This window comes from Xyrauchen texanus, chromosome 31 (genome assembly GCF_025860055.1).
Source record: "Xyrauchen texanus isolate HMW12.3.18 chromosome 31, RBS_HiC_50CHRs, whole genome shotgun sequence".
Classification (NCBI taxonomy): Eukaryota; Metazoa; Chordata; class Actinopteri; order Cypriniformes; family Catostomidae; genus Xyrauchen; species Xyrauchen texanus.
The window spans coordinates 22,707,775-22,728,057 of record NC_068306.1 but is presented as its reverse complement, the minus strand read 5'-3'; the positions used below and the strand labels follow the sequence as shown (position 1 = coordinate 22,728,057).

At 43.8% G+C, this 20,283-nt stretch overlaps 1 protein-coding gene across 9 annotated transcripts in view; it reads right to left on the bottom strand.

Moving 5' to 3' along the window:
- Nucleotides 1-20,283, bottom strand: part of mark2a (MAP/microtubule affinity-regulating kinase 2a) — a 53,452-nt gene that overhangs the window by 19,373 nt on the left and 13,796 nt on the right. For 5 of the 9 annotated variants that reach the window (XM_052099545.1, XM_052099546.1, XM_052099552.1 and 2 more), the window contains exons 2-11: nucleotides 10,542-10,697; nucleotides 5,792-5,845; nucleotides 5,062-5,110; nucleotides 4,434-4,499; nucleotides 3,885-3,955; nucleotides 2,642-2,698; nucleotides 2,307-2,543; nucleotides 2,111-2,230; nucleotides 1,772-1,910; nucleotides 1,479-1,591 (exon numbers count right to left, since the gene is read on the bottom strand). In XM_052099545.1, coding sequence (XP_051955505.1) covers nucleotides 1,479-1,591; nucleotides 1,772-1,910; nucleotides 2,111-2,230; nucleotides 2,307-2,543; nucleotides 2,642-2,698; nucleotides 3,885-3,955; nucleotides 4,434-4,499; nucleotides 5,062-5,110; nucleotides 5,792-5,845; nucleotides 10,542-10,697 — 1,062 coding nt within the window. The remainder of the gene's footprint in view (nucleotides 1-1,478; nucleotides 1,592-1,771; nucleotides 1,911-2,110; nucleotides 2,231-2,306; nucleotides 2,544-2,641; nucleotides 2,699-3,884; nucleotides 3,956-4,433; nucleotides 4,500-5,061; nucleotides 5,111-5,791; nucleotides 5,846-10,541; nucleotides 10,698-20,283) is intronic. The other 4 variants (XM_052099549.1, XM_052099553.1, XM_052099547.1 and 1 more) reach the window with 3 other exon arrangements.

Genomic DNA, 20,283 nt, shown 5'->3' with positions numbered 1-20,283 from the left:
TGTAGTGTGCACACTCCTGTGACTCGCCTCAAAAAATCACATATACTATGATGGATTTAAAACCTGTTTAAAATCTGCATACATTTTTAAAGGAATGGTTCACCCAAAAATCTAAAATCATTCATATTTGAACTTGAGAATTGAAATTATGATCTGCAAAGACAAATTTGAATCCATTGCACATGTGTGATAAGTGTAACTTCTGCTTTTGAGGAGCATTGCAACAAAGGACCTGTACAAGAAGTCAGATGTCTGCTTTACTACGGTCAAGTCTCAAGCGCTCGAACTTTTGTGATTTGCCATGGACATGTTGTCTGGTAGAGTCATGGTTATGTTACCTCTTTGCTATGCACTGGTCACATGACCGCGCTCAAGAGTCGCACATTACAACCTGTGCTCATGAAAAACTGATGCGATCACCAAAAATATTATTATTGTTGTTTGCCGTCAAAGTCTCTGAACATCCAGTTGCATGATTTCCAAAAAACAATCATAAACTTCATGCACTGTTTGGTCATTTTTGACCTAAATCAATTTTGTTTCTTCAATAATACTGGTTTCCTTTATCTGAAGGATACGAGAATTTGTGTCTTTTCGTCCATTTTATATCTGGACACACACACAAAATATTGGAGTTGATTCGTGGTAGAAAAACTACTGTTCCTGGTCAAAATTGACCGCCATAGGAAATTAATGGCAAACACAAAAGAATCACAGATTTCTTTTCATTATTTATTATATAAAATAAAAAAAACGCCACAATGCAGAAAAAACACACACAGACATGAAGGGGTGAGACTACCGAACATCAAGAGTGCAAAACACAAACGCACACATGCACACACATACACACACATACACACGCACACAAAACTGAACTGGTCAGACAGTAAAACAGAAAAAAAAAAAAAATATTTGTCAAAAATGAAAATCAGCCACAATGCAGAACATACACACACACACCAAAATGAATTAATGAGACCATAACACATCTACAATGCTGAACACACACGCGCACATTCATCTTGTTACAAACAGGGATAATTTAGGTTATTACATGTTGTTCTACTCATTTCTTGTAATTTCATCTTTTTTTTTAAATGGACAGCACAGTTTGATTCTTGAGACTTTAACCTTTCCTTCTGATCTGGTGTGCTGAGAGGCCAACATGCCTTATACGTTTACTGTTATAATACTGTTACTTATGTTGCCAATAATGTTTGCATAAAATACTGACTACTGCACCAATACTGGCTAGGAGAATAAATCATAAAGAGAGTGAGCAATATCAAGTTGGGTTCAGGCTTAAATCTGACGGTACCATTTTGGCCAGGTAGGGTTAAGCCACACAATGTCGGGTACAGGTTGGGTAAGGGTTACAGGCCTGTGCAGACCTCTAGTAGATGGATCCAAACATAAGTTATAAAACTACACTGCACAAACTAAAAGATATTCTCATGTTTTTTTGAGTATCATACCTCCGAGTTCTTATAGTCCAGTAGTAAGTAAGTTGCCATGACGTCATTGTATTTTTGGTTGATAAGGGAGTCCTGTATCTCATCTAGAGAATATCCCATCCGTAGCATAATATCTGAAGAGATAGATGAAAGAGTTATAGTAGTATGAAAAAAAAACTAAAAAGAAGCTTGACAACATGCAGAAAACACTCTCAAACCGTAAACATATAAACAATAACCCATCTGTCTCAAATCCCACCCACAACCACCACCACCACCACCACCACCACAGCCCCGGGCCACGTCTGCCCCACCTCTCTTCCAATGCCCTGCACTGCTGGGGTGCTGACCTGTCCTCTTAGGGTCCTTAAAGTCAGGTTGGGGTTCGATGTAGGGCTTCAGCTCATCATCCTCATGGCCAACGTTCATCCACCGGTCCTTCATAATTTGCTGCTGGATATACGTAAAAGAGCAGTATAATGTTAAAAAATTATTACCTAAACATTAGTCAATCCAAAATGTGGTTGGTCACATTACACTTTACAGTAAATGGCCCATTTATGTCTACATGGGCAGTTTTTGGCCAGAATCAGATGAAATGTGCAAAATTCTGGCAACACAAGACTATTTGTTTTTTTTAAGTGTGTACAAACCTCAAGGCTCCCTCTCTTTGTCGGGTTGAGTATTAGGAACTTCTTCAGCAAGTTCTCACAGTCTGTGGACATGTAGAAGGGAATCCTGTACTTGCCCCTCAAAACCCGTTCTCGCAGCTCCTGAGAACGCACAAAAACATCCTATTAGTTTTTAGTTCAAAGTTGTTGAGATCTGCGCTCCATTTTCTCTGCTCACCTTTAGGTTCTGTCCATCAAATGGCAAAGAACCACTGACCAGTGTGTACAGTATGACCCCCAGGCTCCAGACATCCACCTCCGGCCCGTCATACTTTTTCCCCTGAAAAAGCTCGGGGGCAGCATAAGGAGGGCTGCCGCAAAATGTATCTAGCTTGTTGCCCAGTGTGAACTCGTTACTAAAGCCAAAATCTGCTATTTTTATGTTCATGTCTGCATCCAGAAGCAGGTTCTCTGCCTGAACACAACAAAGCATTTTAAGCAATTTAGTAATTAGGGACAAAAGCAAGCAGATTCAAAATTAAAGACTACATAGTGTGAAGGTTAATTGTTTACCTTGAGGTCTCTGTGGACTATGCACTTTTGGTGACAGTACTGCACTGCTGACACAATCTGGACAGACCAACAAAAAAAGTTGGTACCTCAGTCTTCAACATTAGCTTGCCCATCAAAATAAGTAACTGATAAAGTGAACAGCTTTTTTGAGCAAACTTTTAGACCCTTTAGATCGCAAAAGTCTGATTCAGGATGTAAAAATACCATTCAGTTTTTCCACAGACGAATTGAGTTTCAACTAAAACTAAGATTTCAAGACTAACCTACCTTGAGCACCGAGGTTGTTCATCGATGGTATATGCTTCTGTTGAAGCCATCCATCTGCGTTATTTCAACTTTGTTTAAATAGCGTGTAATTCCTGGTAAACAACTACATTATCCATGGAACAGCAGAGAACGGTTCACCAATCAGAGAATCGCAGCAAAAAAAAATACAAAATTTGCCTTTGAGTGAACACCCACTCCCACAATGCACTGTGAGTGACATGACCGAGTCCATCACCCTTCACCCTTAAACTACTTATCTAATCGTACATATTAGTATATTTTGCAATTAGCATAAAATATATTGTTTCAATAATTGTAATCAACAGCCTAAAATCAATACTTTGATATATTCCTATTATTTTTTAATTAAATTACATCATCCCCAATGCTTCATGGGATTGTAGTTTTTACCCTTGTGAAATACAGTAAGTACACAGCCTTGTACCTTTGTCTTTTTGTCAAATTTTCAAATACTTTCTTGCCTCAAACCAAAGTTTGTGATGTTTTGATTCACCTCGGAGCTGATTGGTTTTGTTCATGACTTACAACTCTTTTATGGAGGAATTTATGAAAAGCCTATGCAAAAAATGAATGGGAAAAATCCTTCCGGAACCCGGATGCTGAATAAGTGGGTGGAGAACTGTTGCGCTGTTAACACCTGATGTTAACATGAATCTCAAATGTGTCTCCAGTGACAACTTGTGATCGGAACATTGTTGTTGCTATGTCAGGCTGTCACAGCATGTTGATTTCATGGATATCAAAGATGATCTGAAGTGTTTTGCAGGTAAACGTATGCTTCTCCAAAAATGTTTGGAATGTTGTCATATTTAAAACCATGCCTAGAAAAGCTTAAACCATATCTTGCTACAGTTATCGCACAATATGCGAGCAGACAGACCTTCATTGTAGTGAAATCACATATCACACCCCAAACAGTGTACGAGTGAATACAACCAAAAACGCAGCATCTCACCTGTCTGAATTTGGCTCGGGCCTCTTTCTCTTTCATTCTTCCATGGGCTACCAGGTAATCAAACACCTCACCTGCAAGAAAAGGAACAAGTCATCCTAACAAGAGAGACAGATAGATCTGAAATTCTCAGTGGTCAACAGATGCATGCCAGATAGGGCATAGAAGCAACAGTTAAAATCTTCTTCTGGCTGCCTGATGGAACCTCACTTTTGCAAACCCTTATCAAGTCAAGTGGTTTTTCCTCTGTGCTTGAGATGCACCATTTCCACTGGAATCAATGGATTTGCAGGGTTCCTGACATAGCATAAACTCCAAGAGTGTAGCCATCCTTAAATGCACTAAGTGGGAAGGTGAGCTAGGGACAGAGAGCATTTTATATAAAGTGCATGGAGGCCAGAGCTAGTCTGAGAGTCAAGTCCTGTCCATAGAGAACTACAGGGGCATTTAAAGAAGAGCTGGACATTCACAAACCATCAGTGTTGAGGGGGATTGTACAAGATAAAATTGAGCAGACAAAATTAGGTTAAAATGGATCAGGAGAGCTCTAACCTCCACTAGCATATTCCATCACCAGGTAGAGGGTCTTCTCCGTCTCAATCACTTCAAATAACTTCACTGCAATAGGACAAAGGCAGAAAGGAAGAATATAAGAAATGGACAGTTCACCAATAAATAGATTTTTATTTATTTCAAACCCATATGTCTGTCATTCTTTGAATACAAAAGGAGATGTTGGGCATTAGTTAGTCCCAGTCACCATTTAATTTCATTTTATGTAAAAAAATTTTTTTTAAAAAAGATGCAATGAAAGTGAATGGTGACTGAGGCTAACTTTCCTTGTGTGTTTCACTTAAGTAAATATGGGTTTTGAACAATAGACAAATACTTCACTTTTGTGTGAACTTTTCTTTACAAAATATTTTGCTTTATTTCAAAACAATATAAGCTGGGCAGCAATGTGACATGCAGCTTAATTGAGGTGGGCCAAGAATAATTTTGATTTGGGTTATTCACAAGAGGTTTATCAGCCATCAAATCCAGTTGCACAGAAAAACACTGACATTTGGACAAGAATTAATGAACTCAAACATGAAAAAAAAAAAAACCACACTCCTGTTGGCACAAAACTGGAAAACAGGAAATTCGAGCTTAGTCTCTTAAGGACGATTAAGCTCACCAATATTTGGGTGATTCAACAGCTTCATGATCCTCACTTCCCGAAATAGCTGGAAACAAGAAACAAATGATGTCAATAGTGCCCCAAACAGATGATGTGTTCACAGTGTGTAAATATCTTGTGTTTGGAAAAGTAAATGTGGTTTAAACCCCCCCACCCAACCCTTTACTTCAGGAAGTATTTGAGTATAATTTCCTATAATTAGTTGCCTGCCCTGCCATGGACCCTGCAGGGTAAATGCTTTGCAACTTGAAAGACATGAGGCAACAGGAAGAGACGCAATATAAAAAAACTAATTACCAGTACTCAAAAAAAACTTACATTTAATTCTCAGAAATTAAGGTGCACTGAGGGCAAAAGTGCTACCAAGAGTGAAAAATGAAATGCGGCTGAAATTCAAGGGTGGGGGCTATTAGTAACATTTTATCTAGTTCGATGCCAATCCCATTCTATTTCAAATCAATTTCATTCTAGGCATATACTAACATTTATTCTGATTAAATTTTATTGATAAGATGTAATAAATTCTCAAATCTCTTCTTACATTGAGAATTTATGTTAATTAACTGACTGAATAGAATTATTTGAAATAAAAGATTGTTATAATTTGAAAAAATTACCAACATAAAAATGTCTCTCAAAATCCAATCCAGGAGGTAAATAGTTCCCCTTGATGCAAAAAATATAATTTCTGGCCCAATCAGTGATGAGGGGGACGGGTCAGACTCACCTTTTGAAGACTGGAGGAGTTGAGCTGAGTCTTATCTATTATTTTCACTGCCACCTAACCAAAAGGTTGAAGAGTATAGTTAGGGCAAAGACTTGGAAAAGGCCTGAGGCTGCAGACAGATATCAGCCTCGGTCTGCCTACATACGCATCACAATCTCACATCATCTGGAAACAATTCACCACACCGCATTGAGATTACAGCACTGTGCTCCTGCAGAGATTGCACACACACTCAAACACACAGAGTTTTTCACCTCCTCCCCATTGCTTTATCGTTTTAAAGCCCCTCTCTGCGACCAGGAGTCACGTGCTGCGTTGTCGATGTGTCACGAAGTCTTATAATAGCAGGCATGGGGGATACAAAACAAGCCCAGCAGAATGTTAAGTGTACTGTAGCAGGGAATGAGAATGGCCAGGGCAGGAATCAGAGAGGTCCACAGCAACATTAACATAGTACACGGTCTGTCAATGAGAAGTGGACTGCATAAGGTCACACTGATCAGCTCAGAAAGCAGGAAGTTCAGTTGTATTGGTGGATCCAAATACACATACTATCTTTACTATATTAAATGCAAAATTATGAATAATCCAAAAATCTTGTGGATCCCAAAAACATAATTTGATGAAATTTGTGTCAAATGTACCTGGAGGGTAAGCTACACTTTGTTTAGGTGGATTTTCAAAGCGTGCATCAATGCATGCTTTGAGCAATTATTGCCCACAAGCCATTAAGATATGAAAGATGTGGAATGTGTGACAGTTCCATTTTTACTATTTCAACTTTAGATCAAAGCAAAGCTAGAACAACAGTTCTTAAATGTATGAACCTAAAAGTGATTTAAAAAATAAAGATAATGAATTCAGCTAGATGCCCACTCAAACACTGGGGAGATTTAATCCTATATACAGGTGAAACTCGAAAAATTAGAATATCGTGCAAAAGTTCATTAATTTCAGTAATTCAACTTAAAAGTTGAAACTAATATATTATATAGACTCATTACAAGCAAAGTAAGATATTTCAAGCCTTTATTTGATATAATTTTGATGATTATGGCTTACAGCTTATGAAAACCCCAAATTCAGAATCTCAGAAAATTAGAATATTGTGAAAAGTTCAGTATTCTAGGCTCAAAGTGTCACACTCTAATCAGCTAAACACCTGCAAAGGGTTCCTGAGCCTTTAAATGGTCTCTCAGTCTGGTTCAGTTGAATTCACAATCATGGGGAAGACTGCTGACCTGACAGTTGTGCAGAAAACCATCATTGACACCCTCCACAAGGAGGGAAAGCCTCAAAAGGTAATTGCAAAAGAAGTTGGATGTTCTCAAAGTGCTGTATCAAAGCACATTAATAGAAAGTTAAGTGGAAGGGAAAAGTGTGGAAGAAAAAGGTGCACAAGCAGCAGGGATGACCGTGAGCCTGGAGAGGATTGTCAGGAAAAGGCCATTCAAATGTGTGGGGAGCTTCACAAGGAGTGGACTGAGGCTGGAGTTACTGCATCAAGAGCCACCACACACAGACGGGTCCTGGACATGGGCTTCAAATGTCAAACGTCTTACCTGGACTAAAGAAAAAGAACTGGTCTGTTGCTCAATGGTCCAAAGTCCTCTTTTCTGATGAGAGCAAATTTTGCATCTCATTTGGAAACCAAGGTCCCAGAGTCTGGAGGAAGAATGGAGAGGCACACAATCCAAGATGCTTGAAGTCCAGTGTGAAGTTTCCACAGTCTGTGTTGGTTTGGGGAGCCATGTCATCGGCTGGTGTTGGTCCACTGTGCTTTATTAAGTCCAGAGTCAATGCAGCCGCTCTACCGGGACATTTTAGAGCACTTCATGCTTCCTTCAGTAGACAAGCTTTATGGAGATGCTGACTTCATTTTCCAGCAGGACTTGGCACCTGCCCACACTGCCAAAAGTACCAAAACCTGGTTCAATGACCATGGTATTACTGTGCTTGATTGGCCAGCAAACTCGCTTGACCTGAACCCCATAGAGAATCTATGGGGCATTGCCAAGAGAAAGATGAGAGACATGAGACCAAACAATGCAGAAGAGCTGAAGGCCGCTATTGAAGCATCTTGGTCTTCCATAACACCTCAGCAGTGCCACAGGCTGATAGCATCCATGCCACGCCGCATTGAGGCAGTAATTAATGCAAAAGGGGCCCAAACCAAGTACTGAGTACATATGCATGATTATACTTTTCAGAGGGCCGACATTTCTGTATTTAAAATCCTTTTTTTTTATTGATTTCATGTAATATTCTAATTTTCTGAGATTCTGAATTTGGGGTTTTCATAAGCTGTAAGCCATAATCATCAAAATTATATCAAATAAAGGCTTGAAATATCTTACTTTGCTTGTAATGAGTCTATATAATATATTAGTTTCACCTTTTAAGTTGAATTACTGAAATTAATGAACTTTTACACGATATTCAAATTTTTCGAGTTTCACCTGTAAATATATTGGGATTCTTTATCACAATATTGCATTGATACTTTTTCTCTTTGTATCAATGTTCATTTATTAATTTGTGTGCATTGATATCATTTCTAACAATTTAATTCATAAAGAAGCAGGCTGCCGAAATATGGAAGAGTGGAAATTAATTTCTCTATGGCCCCATTTACACCTGGTGTTAGATGTGTTATAGTTGGACAAGTGGAACACACCACCATTTACACCTAATCATAATATAATAAAACCAGTATCTCTTTTAAGCACTTGTGTTTGGATTTCAAGGGGAGGGTCTCAGATTTCATGACACCATATACAATTCATAATGTCAGTGTATTACTGCATAATAATATAGTGCAAGAAAAGAAAAAGGCACTGAAAACCAGTGCACCAATTCTTTTAATTATACTTGCATTTAATCTATGCACAAACATATTTAGAACTGAAATATTTTAGTGGAATACCAGTATAAACTAAGCTTTTGTTGTGCGTGCTTCTCATCTGTGTCCCCCCTGCATGTTGATATCAGGCATACTGATGAAGCTCCATGTTGTCTTGACCATGTACATGTATTCACTTTTTCGGATCAGATGGTTATTTCCTTTTAAAGCTGCAAGTTACCCTGAAATTTAAAGCTCTTGTTTTAATGCAGTGGTTGGCTGACAGGTGTGTAGGTGACTGACCGGTGTGTTTGAACGTATTAGAACAGATGGGCATTTACACTACGAGTTCAAGGTGTTCAACAGCGTTTTTTTTACCACTTTCAACTCCAACCGTCCAACTGTCTCTCTGACCCACACCACACTCGGAGCAACTTCTAAAGAGCTTGTTAAGTTTAAGCGCTTCTGAAGCGATTTTACGTGGGAGCCATCTGCAGAGATTCACACCAAACTCCTGTGAAAATATTAGTGAAGTCTTTTATTGTAAACGCAACACCCTCGGTTTTCCCTTTAATTTAATGTTTGTGTAATGACAATTGCTCTTGGTCACTGCAGGTTCATACACACAGTGTTTAATGCCACGCATTGACACACAGGAGGAGACACCCGCTTACTATTTCTGTGGAGATGATGTAATGAAGAAACATTTTTAAATACACACAGTCTCAAATGTCTTCCTTAATGTGAAAAAGACATACATATTTTAATATTGCATAATATAATATAGTCTGGCTGGGTTCCATTAACAGTGTCAATTTCAAATTGTCCAAGATACATTCTTGCATCTCATACATTCCTATTGTATTATATGATTCCAAGTTGAATATAAATAAATTACTTCTTAAAGGTTCCTGCCTTAAACATTTGTATGACAATTAAAGTGATAGTTCAGACAAAAATGAAATCCTCTCATTATTTACTCACGATTCATGATATCCCATGTGTGTAGGACTTTTTTTCACCACAACACATTTGAATGAAAATCTTCACTCAGTAGATCCTTAAAATGCAACTGAATGGTTATTTCTCTTTTGACAGTCAGCATATACCTCATCCATACAATACCAGCTGTTAAATTAATGTCTTCTAAAGCGCCACAACTGCTTTTTACACTATATCATGCTTCCAGTCGGCAGCAGTATGCGCGTATTACGTAATTGCATTGGCATTTGAAACACGTGAGAACTGACACATGTCAGGAAGAGCAGCGCTGTTTACAAGTGAGATGGAGGAATGCTGTACAGTAGCTTGGGTAGGTTTTGGTTTAGCTCTGTATTTATCAGTTTCTTTACCCACAATGGTGAATGTGTGCTAATCCTGGATGTCTCAACCGAGTGGAGAACGTGCAATTAAGTCCGTATCATGGCAAAGGTAATACATCACACGATAGACCGCTTGAATTCCACCCTCTCGGAAACGTTGGATTATAACTAAAAAGTACTTAAATATTGATCTTTTTCGCACCAAAAGTGATCGTATTGCTTTATAAGACATTAATTTAACAGCTGGAGTTGTATCTATGATGTTTTTTCTGACTGTCTGTGATTTTTGGGAAATCTCCATTCACTTGCATTTTAAGGACCTACTGAGCTAATATATTTTTCTAATTTTCTTCAAATGTGTTCTGGAGAAGAAAAAGTCAAACACACCTGAGATATCACGAGGGCCAGTAAATAATTACATTTTGGGGTGAACCATCCCTTTAATAGCCATAATCATGAAAGCCCTAAAACTGACAATTCCATCATATGGCTAAATGCATTCCACTTAAGCAACCTACAGTTTTCCTTTTATCACAAGATTTTGACAATGATGTCAAAGGCTTTTGAAGGGAAACTCTATCCTCACCTCTTTTCCAGTGAGGACGTGCTTGGCCAGTTTGACCTTGGCGAAGTTGCCTTTGCCAATGGTTTTCAGAAGCCTGTAACAGCCAATGTGGGGCTGCTCATCTGCCGTGGAGAGGGGCATGTTAGAGCGCCCCCCAGGTTTTGAGTCGGAGTGAGACTGCAAAGACAGAGCAAAAAGAGAATTTAGGCTGATGTTTGTTTACCTCAACTTTTCCCAAATCCCATTCTTCACCTGGGAATGGTTATGAATGTTGAACCTAAATGCATAGATGAGAGCTTTGCAGAGCACTGCTTTAATAATACACTTATCAGAGCTTGAGCATTTCTGATTAGACAGGACTGTCACCAGTTGCCATCCCATTCTCACACTAAACAGACATGCAAGAATATATATATATATATATATATATATATATATATATATATATATAAAAGAAGAGTAAGAGGAAAAAAAAGGAAAGGAGCAAAGATGATCAGAAAAGAGACTATATGTGGGGGGGAAGGGAAGATGTGTGATGCTGCAAATTTGGTCATAGGACAGAATGCAGTCAGGGGAAGAAAAAAATGTGAAAAAAAAGATGATGAAACTAACAGAGATCATTCCAAAGTTAGAGATCAAAGCATGTTTGAAAACGTATCGGTTACCTAACGTAACCTTGGTTCTCTCTAGATGAGGGAACGAGTATTGCGTAAGCTAGCTTACGCTACGGGAAAGATTCATCTTTTCTGAGATATTGAAGCCAAAAAATTATCCTTAATTTTTGTATCCATTGTCAACGCAGTGCGGCAGCTGCAGACCTTGAGCGGGCTAGCTAGCGAGCTCATAGGTTGCTCTGCGGCAACTGCTGCAGCCTATAGACGAGCTTGGGCGAACTCGCATCCAATGAGAGGCGTCCGTGCGCTCACTGCAACAAAGCCCGCCAAAATGGGCGTGACTAGAGTGCATATAAGCGTAGTTCGTGAGGCTGGAACCCTGGTTTTCATTGACTGAAGCGTAAAAGTCGCCGTGGCGCTGAAAGCACGGCCGGCTACGCAATACTGCTCCTCATCTAGAGAGAACCGAGGTTACGCTAGGTAACCGATACGTTCTCTTACGAGAGGTTCTCTCAGATTATGTAAGCTAGCTTACACTACGGGAACCCATTGTCAACGCCGCGCGCCAAGCATCCACTGTATGAGCCCCAGGGAATTAAGGGGGACCCGTGGGAGCCCTTATGAGTGGGGAAATAATATTTGGCCGGCAAGAATGCGGTCATTGATTGTGTAATACATAAGCACATAGTGGGAAGGGAACGACAGAGGCGGTGCCGGTCTGTGTGGAATGTGTCCCATCAGTGCAGCTCACCAGGGAAGCTGTAGCGTATTAAACCGCTAGTAGTTTTGCCTGCAGAGCGGGCACTTCCAGATTGTAAAATCTGACAAAGGTGGAGGGGAAGTCCATCCCGCTGCCACACATATGTCGTGAATGGAAATCCCGCTGGACCATGCCCACGAGGATGCCATGCCTCTAGTGGAGTGAGCCCTAATGCCCAACGGGCATGGCAGGTCTTTTGACGCCGCATGCAGCAGCAATAGCGCCCACTATCCATCTAGATAGTGTCTGTTTCGAGGCGGCGAGACCTTTGGTGCGCCCCGAACTAAACGAAAAGCTGCTCAGAGCGCCTGAAAGCGGCGGAGCTGCAGTATACAATCTCAGTGCTCTGACCGGGCAAAGGAGATTGGCGTCGCGTCGCTAACGGAAGCTGGCAGCGCCGATAGGGAAATGACCTGTGCTCTGAAAGGAGTACCGATCACCTTGGGAACATAGCCGTGTCTAGGCTTTAAAATGACCTTGGAGTCACTTGGTCCAAACTCAAGACACGCAGCCTGACAGACAGCGCGTGAAGGTCTCCCACACGCTTGACTGATGACAGGGCAGTCAGAAAACGGTTTTGAGTGAAAGGTATTTCAAATCCACGGATTGAAGTGGTTCGAAGGGGGCTTTCATAGTTTCGAGAACTATAGAAAGATCCCAGATAGGAACCGATGGGGGCGCAGGGGTTCATCCTTCTAGCTCCCCTGAGGAAGCCGGATGACCAGCTCGCTTTTACCCCATGACTGGCCGTGCAGGGTTCAGCAAACGCCGCAACGGCCGCCACATACACTTTGAGCGTGGATGGGGATCTGCCCTTATCCAGCAGCTCTTGTAGAAATACGAGCAGCGTACCTACACCCCACATGTCCGCGGGTCCAGGTCTCGGTCGGTGCACCATTTTGAGAACACAGACCATTTTGACGCATAGAGTCTTCTCGTGGAAAGGGCTCTAGCGCGTATGATGGTGTTTATTACTCCTTCTGGCAGAGCGACGGGTAGTCGCTGATCACCCACGCATGCAGCTCCAGCTCTGGGTGGGGATGCCAAATTGTGCCGCGAGCTTGAGAGAGGAAATCTGCTCACTGGATGGGCCACGGCGCTGTCAGTGACAGCTGCGTAAGCTCCGGAACCATGTCTGATTCTCCCAACGCGGGCTATGAGGAGCACCGAGTGACGCTGCTTCCTGATCCTCTGCATTACCTGTGGCAATAGCGCAGACGGGAGGGAAGGCGTAAGCGGGCGCCTGGGCCAGTCCTGGGCCAGCTGCCCTCGCTTGAGAAAAATATTGGGCAGTGAGAGTTCTCTTTGGACGCTAAAGAGGTCTATCTCCGCTCTGCCGAATAGGTGCCATAACGCCTGGACTGTTTGAGCGTGCAGGACCATTCCCCTGGGGGAATATTGTCTCTGGACAGTCTGTCCGGCCGCCGCTCAGGTGGCCTGGCATGTGCGTCGCCCTCAGCGAAGCGCAGGTGGCACTGGGACCAACTCAGTATGCGTTTGGCCAGATGGAAGAGGTTCCTGGATCTGACACCGCCCTGACGGTTTAGGTAGGATACCACAGATCTGTTGTCCGAACGGACCAGGACGCGGTGACCCTGAATGACCGGGAGAAAGCGACGCAGCCGCACTCGACCGCTATCATTTCCAGACAATTTATGTGAAGGAGCTTTTCCTGAACTGACCATAGGCCGAAAACCGGAGAGCCCTCGCGAGACCGCGCTCCAACCCGTGTTGGACACGCCTGTCGAGATGACTTTTCGGCGAGATACAGCTCCCATTGTCACTCCCCGCTGATACCATTCGCCACTGTCCAGGGCTGCAGAGCTGAAATACAGGTCTGAGTCACCTTGATGGGCTGGCGCCTGTGGCCCAAGCCCGGCGAGACGCGCGGGTGTTTAGCCAATGCTGAAGCGGGCGATGTGCAGTAAACCCAGCTGAAGTACTGCTGCGGCTGAGGCCATGTAGCCTAGCACTCTCTGAAATTTCTTCAGAGGTGTGAGGCTGTTCATCTGAAATGACGCTGCTAGTCGCTGCACACGGCGCTAGGCTGTGTAGATAAGCTGAGCCGCCATTGCCACTGAGTCTAGTTCTATTCCAAGGAAGGAAATTGCCTGACTGGGCTGTAGTGAGCTCTTGGTCCAATTGACTGCAAGGCCCAAACTGTTCAGATGACTGAGGAGAACTGTCCTGCGAGACAGAAGCTCCGTATGTGATTGTGCCAAAATCAGCCAATCGTCCAAATAGTTCAGAATTCGCGAAACCCTGACTCAAGAGGGGTGCGAGCGCCAGGCCCATGCACTTCGTGAAAGTACGGGTGCTAAGGACAGGCTGAACGGAAGGACGGTGTATTGATAAACCTGGCCGCCGGCTGAATCTCAAGAATGGCCTGTGACGGGATTTATCTGAATCTGAAAGTATGCATTTTTCAGATCGAGAGAAATAAACCAGTCCCCTGGCGCACATGCGCGAGGAGTTTGCTGGTTGTAAGCATTTTGAACGGTCTTTTGCAAGCGCTTTGTTCAAAACCCTGAGATCTAATACTGGTCTGAGGCCGCCGTCTTTCTTGGGGACAAGAAAATAACGGCTGTAAAACCCCGACTCGCTCAGGGGAGGCGGCACTCTCTATGGCCCTTTGCACAGAAGGTGTTTCTGAACGAAGCATGCACGCTAAGCTTCCGTGTTCAAAGTAGTTTCGAGCCAGCTCTGAAGCAAGGAGGACGGCGATCGAACTGTAGCAAATAGCCCTGTTTTATTGTGCTTAACACCCATTCGGATATCCCTGAATATCTTCCCACGCTTTGAAGCGTAATGTTAGAGGGTGAATGGCCAAATCGCTCTGATTGCCGCACACAGCCGCTGAACAGAATGTGTGAGCCGCTTACCGTGCTTATGCTGGACTGCTCGCAGACAGCATGGACAGGCTGTTCTGTGAGTGACTTCCGATTGAGGTGAATGGGGAAAGAGTCACGCCTGTTAAGTGATGAGCAAGCATAGCCACGGGCACGGGACTTACATACAGAGAAGTGTTTGCTGGCCGTGGTGACAGAGCCGGCAGAGAATGGGCGCGCGACGTATTCGTGAGCGCATTTATTGACTCTAACACTCGAAAGTGGTTTGTAACCGCTTTTGAGTGTGTTCTGATGGGGACACGGAACGGTAATGCTTGTGTGTAGAGCTGAACACTAGATTGTGGGCACATTTTCTACACATAAGGCTGGTCGTGGTGACAGAGCGGCCAGAGAATGGGCGCGCGCACGGATTCGCGGGTGCGCTTATTAATCCTAACACTCGAGCCGGTCGTGAACCGCTTTATGTGAGTGTGTTCTGATAGGGACACGGACGTGTAATGCTTGTGTGTAGGGGTGAGCACTGAATCGTGGGCACATTTTCTACACATAAGGCTTTATTTTGGGTCGCCGTGGAAACGGCGCTTGAGTGCAGGCAAGCGGGTAATATCACCGGCTTGTTGGCTGCTGAATCCACCGCTGCAGTAGCCTGAGAGAAGGGGACTGACAGGGGCGTACGGGACTTACATACAGCTGGCCGTGCGACAGAGCGTGCAGAGGAGGGGCGCGCAGACGGGCTCGTGGGCTGCTTATTAACTCTAACACTCGAGCGGTCGTGAACCGCTTATGTGAGTGTGCTCTGATAGGGACATCGGATGTGTAATGCTTGTGTGTAGGGGTGAGCACTGGATTGTGGGCACAATTTCTACACATAAGGCATGTTTACTCTTTACAAGATTTTTTGGGTCGCCGTGAAAACGGCGCTTGAGTGCAGGCAAACGGGTAGTATCACCGCTTGTTGGCTGCTGAATCCACCACTGCAGTAGCCTGAGAGAAGGGGACTGACAGGGGGCTAAGCTTTGACGGTGGTCCGCCGTGGGCGGACTGAGCCGCCGCTTTCTCAACAACGCTAGGAGGACTTCGTTGCTCAGGTTTCAGTACAATCTTAGGCCGAGGCCCGCAGGGGGCGGCTGTCTGAGCGCTGATCGAGGGCGGCCGCCCTGTCGACGCTGAGAAGTCTGGCTTGTTGAGCTGGGCGCCGTGAAAAGGCTCGTGCAGGAGGCTGGTCACGGGCGGCCTGCAGAGGAGCTAGCGCGACGAGGCAGAAAGAGATTCATGGCTTGGGCTTCGGAAACGGTCAACAATGCCACTCACCGCTGAACCGAAGAGACCGGACAGAGAGAGCGGCGCAGAGTGCGCTCAGCTTCTCCCAAGTCGGCTAGTCAGATCTGAAACAGCCTCTGTCTGTAAGACGGCCATGGAATGCAGAGCAGATGCGCTTGGCCGGGCGGCGGTATAGGCGCCACCAACACAGGCGGAAGTAGTTCTGCAAACCTTAGACGGGAGCACCAGCTTAGACCGCCATCTCGCGGAGGGCGGGCAAAGGTGCGGCGTGGAGTCTGTTGGGAGCCTGTTCAGGGGCGGTGACCACTGAGCCCGAGGCGGTCGACAACCTGTGTGAGGAGGCGCGTAGTTCCCCTTCGACCCGGCGCGGGTCCTGCTGGATTCCTGGGCCGAGGAGGAGGCATGTGAGCCTGACCACCTCGCTGTCCGAGCCATGATGGAACAGCCCTTATCCTCCGCTTCTTCATCCGAGATGGCAGCAGAGCAGCCGCCGGGCGGCAACTGCGCGCCCCGAGTGGGCGGGAGGGTGAAGGCGATGCTCGAGGGAGGGGCTCCGGCGAGGCAATCGCTTCTACCACTGGTTCCCGCAGCCTTTGAGAGCGGCGCTTTTACTGCGCTGTTGAATGGAAGGCGCGCGGCGGCTCGGTCCTGAGCGCTCGAAGTCGAGCCCGCAGGGTCGACATCGGAAGCTCTCGCAGAGATCGCGATCCGCCTTCAGCTAGGGGCGCTCTGCATGCCCCAGTCCCAGGCAGAGAGCGCAGATGACGTGGCGGTCTCCGGTGCTGAGAGGGGCGCGCATGAGGCGCAAGTGGAGCGAGGCATCTTTAAAAAGACGCCAGTACTTTTTGTGAAGTTCATAAGAACTAGCTTGCTTTAAAAGGATACGCCGCCGATGGCGAGCTCGCAGGACGGCTGAAGGTGGCGAAGACGGCCGGCTTCTTCGAGCGCTGTCCACGCTTGCTTGATGCCCCTCGAACGGCGCACGCCGCTTCCAGTTCAGAGATGCGAAGAGCTTCGCTGAAGAGATGAAAATCAGGGTTCCAGCCTACTGAACCACGCTTATATGCACTCTAGTCACGCCCATTTTGGCGGGCTTTGTTGCAGTGAGCGCGGACGCTTCTCATTGGATGCGAAGTTCAGCCCAAGCTCGTCTACAGGCTGCAGCAGTTGCCGCAGAGCAACCTATGAGCTCGCTAGCTAGCCCGCCAAGGTCTGCAGCTGCCGCGACTGCGCTGACAATGGATACAAAAATTAAGGATAATTTTTTGGCTTCAATATCTCAGAAAAGATGAATCTTTCCCGTAGCGTAAGCTAGCTTACGCAATACGAGAGAACCTCTCGTAAGAGAACTGTGATTTCTCATCATTGGTCAGAGATATAGCGCGGTGGAAAAGAATTTGCCTCATCCTGATTTCTTCTGTTTTTGTGTATATCTCATACTAAATTGTTTCAAAAATTCAAACAAAATCAAAAGAAACAAAAAAGGCAGAGTAAACACAAAATATAGTTTTTAAATGATAGTTATTTATTAAAGCAAAAAAGTTATCCAATACCAACAAATATAACTTTTTCAGCAGCATCAAGTTCTCTAAAAAATCTCACCCAGTAGCACAAGGAAGAAAATGGTGATTGAAATATATCAGTCTGGGAAGGTTTGCAAAACTATTTCAAAGGTGCTGAGACTCCAAAGGACCACAGTGAGAGCCATTATCTCCAAATGGAGAAAACTTGACATAGTAGTGAACCTTCCCATAAGTGGCAGACCTTCTAAAATTCCTCCAAGAGCACAGCAGTAACTCATCCAGGAAGTCACCAAAAAACCAAGGACAACATCCAAGGAACTGCAGGACTCTCGTGTCAATAAAGGTCATTATTCATAACTCCACTATTAGAAAGACACTGGCCATGGAAGAGTGGCGAGGCAAATCCACTGCTAGCCTAGTCTGAATATTCTCAAAACACACCTTGAGGGATGTTCTGTGGACTATTCTCAAAGCTTTTGAGAGATGATCTGTGGACTGATGAGTCGAAAGTGGAACTGTTTGGAAGACAGGGGTCTCGTTACATCTGGCGTAAATCAAACACAGAATTCCAGATTCCACATACATACAGCCAAGCATGGTGATGGTATTGTGGTGGTGTGGGGATGCTTTGCTGCTTCAGGGCCAGGGCGACTTGCAATACTTGAGGGATACATGAATTCTGTCTCTCAAACAGAAAATCCTAAAGGAGAATTTCCGATCATCAGTCGGTGAGTTGAAGCTCAAGCGTAACTGGATTATGCAGCAAGACAATGATCCAAAGTACAGGAAGTAAGTCCACCACTGAATGACTCAAGAGGCAAAATTTAAGTGGCCTAGTCAAATTCCTTACTTGAACCTGATTGAGATGCTGTGGCAGGGCTTTAAAACAGGCAGTTCATGCTCGAAAACCCTCTAATTAACTAAAGCGGTTCTGCAAAGAAGAGTGGGCCAAAATTCCACCACAGCGTTGTGAAAGACTGATCTCCAGTTATCGGAAGCGTATGGTTGCAGTTGTTGAGGACAGAGGGCAGTTCGTTTTTCACATGGGTGATACAGGTGTTGGATAACAGAGCGTCTATTTGCATCCCCGGTGTAAATGGCAACTGCAACACAGTGTAGCTAATAGCACCCCAGTAGTCTGGTGGAACCACATAAATATGTGACAAAATAACCAATAGAGGTTGCTGCAGTGGCATGGGGAGAAGAGACGGTGTGTGAATGTGTCCAGTTGTCCTAGCGACCACAGTTCAAATCCAACTTTTGTCCCACTCTTAATATGTCCTTTAATACTACTTAAAACAACTGATAAAAATGTATATGAATGTTTCATCACAGTGATTTGGTCAAGGCAAATGACGAGGAGTGCAGACAAGGGTTTGATCTGGAGGCAGGGTCTGATGATCACACTCGTTTCCGAGTGAACCCATGGTTACTGTAGTAAAACCAAGATTGTTTATTCTAAGGTTAAGGTTAGGTTTAGGGGTAGATGTTAATGCAGTGTGTCTGTGGGACTCTAAATAATCACAATAAACACACTGCAGTGATGCGCATACTGTATGTTAGTATTTAAATATGGGTGCAAATAGTATCTGACAATATTTGCACCAGGGTGCAATTAGTATCTACCATTATTTAATCAAACAATTTAGTATGAAAAACACAAGAAATCAGGATGGGGGCAAATAAGTTTTCACAGCACTGTACATTCAGCTCTCTGTTTGTTGATTGGGGAACAGTGTGGCCTGTCCTTCTCTGTGAACTCACAATCTGAGGCCAGCCCGTTAACCAGTGAGGTGAGCCCATCAACATGAACAGACTGTCTAATATCCATCGCAGATTAACGACAGTGTTGATGCCAACACGTTCATTATTTGTTATGTCCCTGCAGTCTGGATTGCATCCATATGTCAGTGTGCTGAGGGTGCCATTTGTCAACTGGTGGCAATCATCTACAGAAACTCAGTGCTCGATAGGTCTGTGGTACAATTTACATATTCCTACTTATTCTTGTCACGGTACCAAAATTTCAGTAGTCGGTACCAATACCATTGAAATTTCACAGTACTCGATACCATTTTCAGTACCAAAGCAAAAACAGGTTACTAAACAACACTCTTTTATTAACAAAGTTAACAAAACATTAGCAGCAGAACTAAGAACAGAAATATGCCATTGAGCAACACTTTAATTTAAATATATTATTTTTGAATTATAACAAAACTGTACAATGTATGCTTAAAGTATTTTTGAACACTTATATGAGATTTGCTTCAACTTTTGCAACTTTTAATTTAAGTTTTTAACCAAGTACTAAAAAAAAAAAAACTAAATAAACAAGCATACAATAGAATTAATAAAAAACAATTTCCAAACTAATGTGCAAAGTGCTCTCGTATTAATAAAGCTGCATATTGCCATTTTTTCTTCATGATAAGAAATGCACAGTGACATATATTATGATGAAATAAGTCACGAGCAATCGCGTTCTAATCTAGCTGCATTAAGTGTGGGATGAGCGTCCCTGAGGCAGAGTCTCTCTCAGCCAGGTGCAGTTTCAATCTTTCCCCCGCTTTTTCCACTTTTCTTTTCGACAAGATTCAGTTGAGACTCCTCAGCAGCTTTGCTTGTCGTCATCTTTTGCTTGTTGTGAGCGTTCAAAAGTTCCCGACTCGGCATGTCCGGTACCTTCAGAAATTGTGGTATCGTAAAAACATTTTTGTTTCAGTATCGACTTGG